The 4,136-nt window shown below is 46.6% G+C and overlaps 1 protein-coding gene across 1 annotated transcript; it reads left to right on the forward strand.

The window, feature by feature from the left end:
• Positions 1-311: 311 nt before the first annotated feature.
• Positions 312-3,780, forward strand: LOC125530907 (3-ketoacyl-CoA thiolase 2, peroxisomal-like; the record flags this gene model as incomplete). The annotated part of the gene is given in 14 exon segments (XM_048695323.1): positions 312-463; positions 577-653; positions 1,219-1,303; positions 1,415-1,541; positions 1,663-1,761; positions 1,852-1,919; positions 2,001-2,108; positions 2,196-2,273; positions 2,377-2,509; positions 2,598-2,694; positions 2,828-2,951; positions 3,033-3,141; positions 3,288-3,371; positions 3,478-3,780. Coding segments are annotated over 14 exon segments (1,380 nt in total). The 3' UTR covers positions 3,591-3,780.
• Between the last annotated feature and the right edge of the window lie 356 nt (positions 3,781-4,136).

A 4,136-nucleotide genomic window follows, 5' to 3' on the forward strand; every position in this document is an offset into this window, starting at 1 on the left:
TGTTCACGTCTCTTAGTTTCTTGTATAGTGAAATGATACGCAAACTTTGTGTATCCGCGGGAAAAAGCATAGTGGATCTGATAATTTGAATAGAAAAATTCCACGGAGGGTGGAATGTGTGTGTATATACAGCCAAAATCTGTTATCGCTCGCACGTCTGATCCGGTGTGAAGGTGCGCGTGCCATCCATGGCGACGTACCTTCTACGGGGTGCGGTAATTAAGGTTGCGTGACGTTACGTGCAACAGCCGCTTTCGCTTCCGGCTCTCCCCCTTTTCGATAAGAACCAACCAGCCAACGACCTCCCTTCCCCCCCATCCCCACTGCCCAGCAACAACCCCGAACTCCTCAGAGTCATCGCGAGAGATCTCTCCCTGCTTCTTCCATGGAGAAGGCGATCGACCGGCAGCGCGTGCTCCTCGCGCACCTCCTCCCCTCCGCATCCAGCCAGGCCCAGCTATCCGTGAGATCTCATCTTCCCGTGATTTTATCCCCTCGTCGTTCTCCCGCGATCCTCTTTTTTTCTTTTACTCAGGCGGGTGCTTGACGAGCTGAATGGTTGATTTGTGCGTGCAGGCGTCGGCGTGCGCGGCCGGGGACAGCGCCGCCTACCAGCGGAGCTCCTGCTTCGGGGACGACGTCGTCATCGTCGCGTAAGCCCCATCCCCCCTCCTTCCCTACCAACTACCTACCCGCCCATGTAATCATGAATCATTCTCTTCTTGCCCCAGGCGAATTGCTGCTAGTTCCGATTTGTATCCTCTACTCCTCTAGTTCAAGGGACGGAATTACTTGTTTTTTCAGCTGGTAGACAGCCAGCCGACTCCCCCAACTGTAGTTGAGTTCAGTTCAGGTGGTCAAATATGCAGGGGAGGGGACTGATTTTTTCCCCACACCCTAATTAGTAATTAACCTTGTATACTACTGTTTTACAAGCACACCGAGCATGCTAGATGATCTTGCGAATTATTTTACAAGAACAAACGCTTGATCCACAGACACCACACAGCTCAGAGTTCAGATCTTGTACTCTGCCAGCGACTAGCTCATTATCACAGTTGCTGTCCAAATCGTGTAGAAGCTAGGTTCTGGACATGCGGAGCGCTGTTCTTTATGGGTGCACCATGCTGATGCAAATCACGGAACAGAATGATCATAGAATGGATGCCGTGTTTGTTCTGATTATTACTTTCTTCTTCTTTGCTGTGTCACCCGCAGTGCCTACCGGACGCCGATATGCAAGGCCAAGCGAGGGGGCTTCAAGGACACCTACCCGGAGGACCTTCTTACCCCAGTTCTCAAGGTTTGCACTTAGCATGTACTCCGTACCTCTTTGTACAAATATATACTGGCACATTCAAACCGAGAGGACAGCATTCTCAGATTGTTGCTCACTGCACATTCCCATGCATAGGCTGTTCTGGACAAAACTGGAATCAACCCAGCTCAAATCGGCGATGTTGTGGTCGGGACGGTGCTAGGCCCAGGTTCTCAGCGTGCGATTGAGTGCAGGACTGCATCTCTGTTGGCCGGAATTCCTGGTAAATACTGTGCTTTCAAAATCATATGGAGTATGATATATGCCACCTCATATGAAAGAACGGGTTTCTTTTTTTATGTACAGCGATTTCTACTTCCTTAATTTCCTCTTTGCTGATGCAGAGACCGTTCCTGTGAGAACTGTGAACCGCCAATGCTCATCGGGGCTACAGGCAGTAGCAGATGTTGCTGCTGCTATAAAAGCTGGTTTCTATGACATCGGTAATTACTATGGGCTTTATGCTAGTTTTGCTGCATAGGTGCTTTATTTTAAGTTAGAGGCGCTGAACTACAGTTTTTGGTCCAAAACAGGGATTGGTGCAGGTCTTGAATCCATGTCAGTGAACTCCGTTGGTTGGGAAGGCCAAGTAAACCCAAGAGTAAGGATTCTATAAGCACCCTGTACTTTGCTCCATTTAACTTACTCTGCTTGTGCCTTGGTAACACATTTTTCTTTGCAGGTCATTGAACTACAGAAAGCACAGGATTGTCTTCTACCCATGGGAATAACATCTGAAAATGTTGCTCAGCGATACGGTGTAACCAGAGAAGAGCAAGATAAGGCTGCTGTGAGTTCCTAAGGCATATGCACTATGTTTTAATTCCATTGCTTCGCCCTATACATGAAAATGTGATTAAAGTTTGTCTTTTAACAGGTTGAGTCTCATGCGAGAGCTGCTGCAGCCACGGCTTCTGGAAAGTTCAAGGATGAGATTATTCCAGTGCATACAAAGGTAAACGACACTGCTCCTTTTGTTGGCACTATATATTTTTATCTATCAGAACTCAGAAGTATTTGATATGAGCATTGATCACTAATATCATCTCATTCTGCAGCTTATTGACCCCAAAACTGGAGAGGAAAAGAAAGTTGTGATATCAGTTGATGATGGGATTAGGCCAGGGACCACGCTATCTGGATTGGCCAAGCTTAAGACAGTTTTTAAGAAGGATGGGACTACAACTGCAGGTATTCAGAACTCTTTGCTGGCACTACTGTTCCAAACAGAAGCCTGTTTGTCTGTATCTGAAAGATTCTATCTATTAAACCTATGTAGGTAATTCTAGCCAAGTGAGTGATGGTGCTGGAGCTGTTCTTCTCATGAAGAGGTCTGTAGCGGTGAGCAAGGGGCTCCCTATACTTGGCGTTTTCAGGTGCGGTATCTGCCTCTCCTTATGTATAGAAATAACATTTGTTAGCAAGTTTTCTGAATGGTATGTATTTGAGAAATACATACATCTGCGGCTTTACTGATTTTGTTGGTGTTTCCTCTAATCATCATTTCAGGAGTTTCGCTGCTGTTGGAGTGGATCCAGCTGTTATGGGCGTCGGTCCTGCGGTCGCCATACCTGCTGCAGTGAAGTCTGCTGGCCTTGACATTGACGACATTGATCTCTTTGAATTGAATGAGGTATGTTCAGTTGTCACAACCCCTGCGATTTTCTTTATCTAGTGTGTAACAATTGTTGACACCCTGTTAATCCATTTGTAGGCCTTTGCCTCCCAATTTGTCTACTGCTGCAACAAGCTGGGCCTCGACCGGTCAAAGGTGAACGTGAATGGAGGCGCCATCGCTATGGGGCATCCTCTTGGCGCAACAGGTAATTGATCGAACATCTGCTGTTGTTCACTTTTGACCTTGGAATGTGATGGCACCAACAGAAGTTCCACCGCTGAAAAATAAACTGTCGCCGCATCATATGAGCAAACAATGTACTAACCCGGTAAGCCTGTTTGTTTTCTTCAGGTGCCCGGTGCATCTCGACCCTTCTGAACGAAATGAAGCGCCGGGGCAGGGACTGCAGATTCGGCGTTGTGACCATGTGCATCGGTTCGTTCTCTCCCCTCTGAACCCCGCCGCTCACACACGCAGTTAAGAATAACGCACTTGTGCTGGTAGTAACTGAACATGCTATGTGATCGTGGGTGGATCGCAGGGTCCGGCATGGGCGCGGCGGCCGTGTTCGAGCGGGGCGACTCGGTGGACGAGCTCTCCAACGTGCGCCACATCCAGTCGCACAACTTCCTGTCCAAGGATGCTGCAAAGTAGAGGCGTCAAACCAAACCAAATCGATCATCCTCACAAGCAGCAAAGAAAGACCCACAGCAGAAGAATAATTTTTACAGACAAGAAGAAGTTTGAAGAAATGTAATTTCGTGGGGGATAAAAAGGGATGTATTATCAGTAACATAAATCTTTCGTGCACGCTTGCTCTGAATAAAAGATGATTTTTTTTCTACGGTAACAAGCCTTGCTCTGTTTATAAGTGTGAAGTAGACTGTTTGTAACTGTCATTGCACGAATTCCAAAAAAAAAAACTGTCATTGCACTGCCACGGATAAGTTGGATCCAGTACAGTTTGGGAGGCGTAGGTAGGAATAGTACCGCTGCGCCACTGGTCGATGTCATGTGGGGGTAGATCTACTCAATGTACTCTCTCCATTTCTTTTTACTCCGCGTATAAGGTTTGGTCAAAGTCAAACTACACAATGTTTAACCAAATTTATATCGAAAAATATGAACATCTACAATACTAAAACAATAAAGTATGGAAATGCATTTTCATGATGCATTTGGTAATATTGATTTCATATT

The sequence above is a fragment of the Triticum urartu genome, unplaced genomic scaffold (genome assembly GCF_003073215.2).
Source record: "Triticum urartu cultivar G1812 unplaced genomic scaffold, Tu2.1 TuUngrouped_contig_6648, whole genome shotgun sequence".
Lineage (NCBI taxonomy): Eukaryota > Viridiplantae > Streptophyta > Magnoliopsida > Poales > Poaceae > Triticum > Triticum urartu.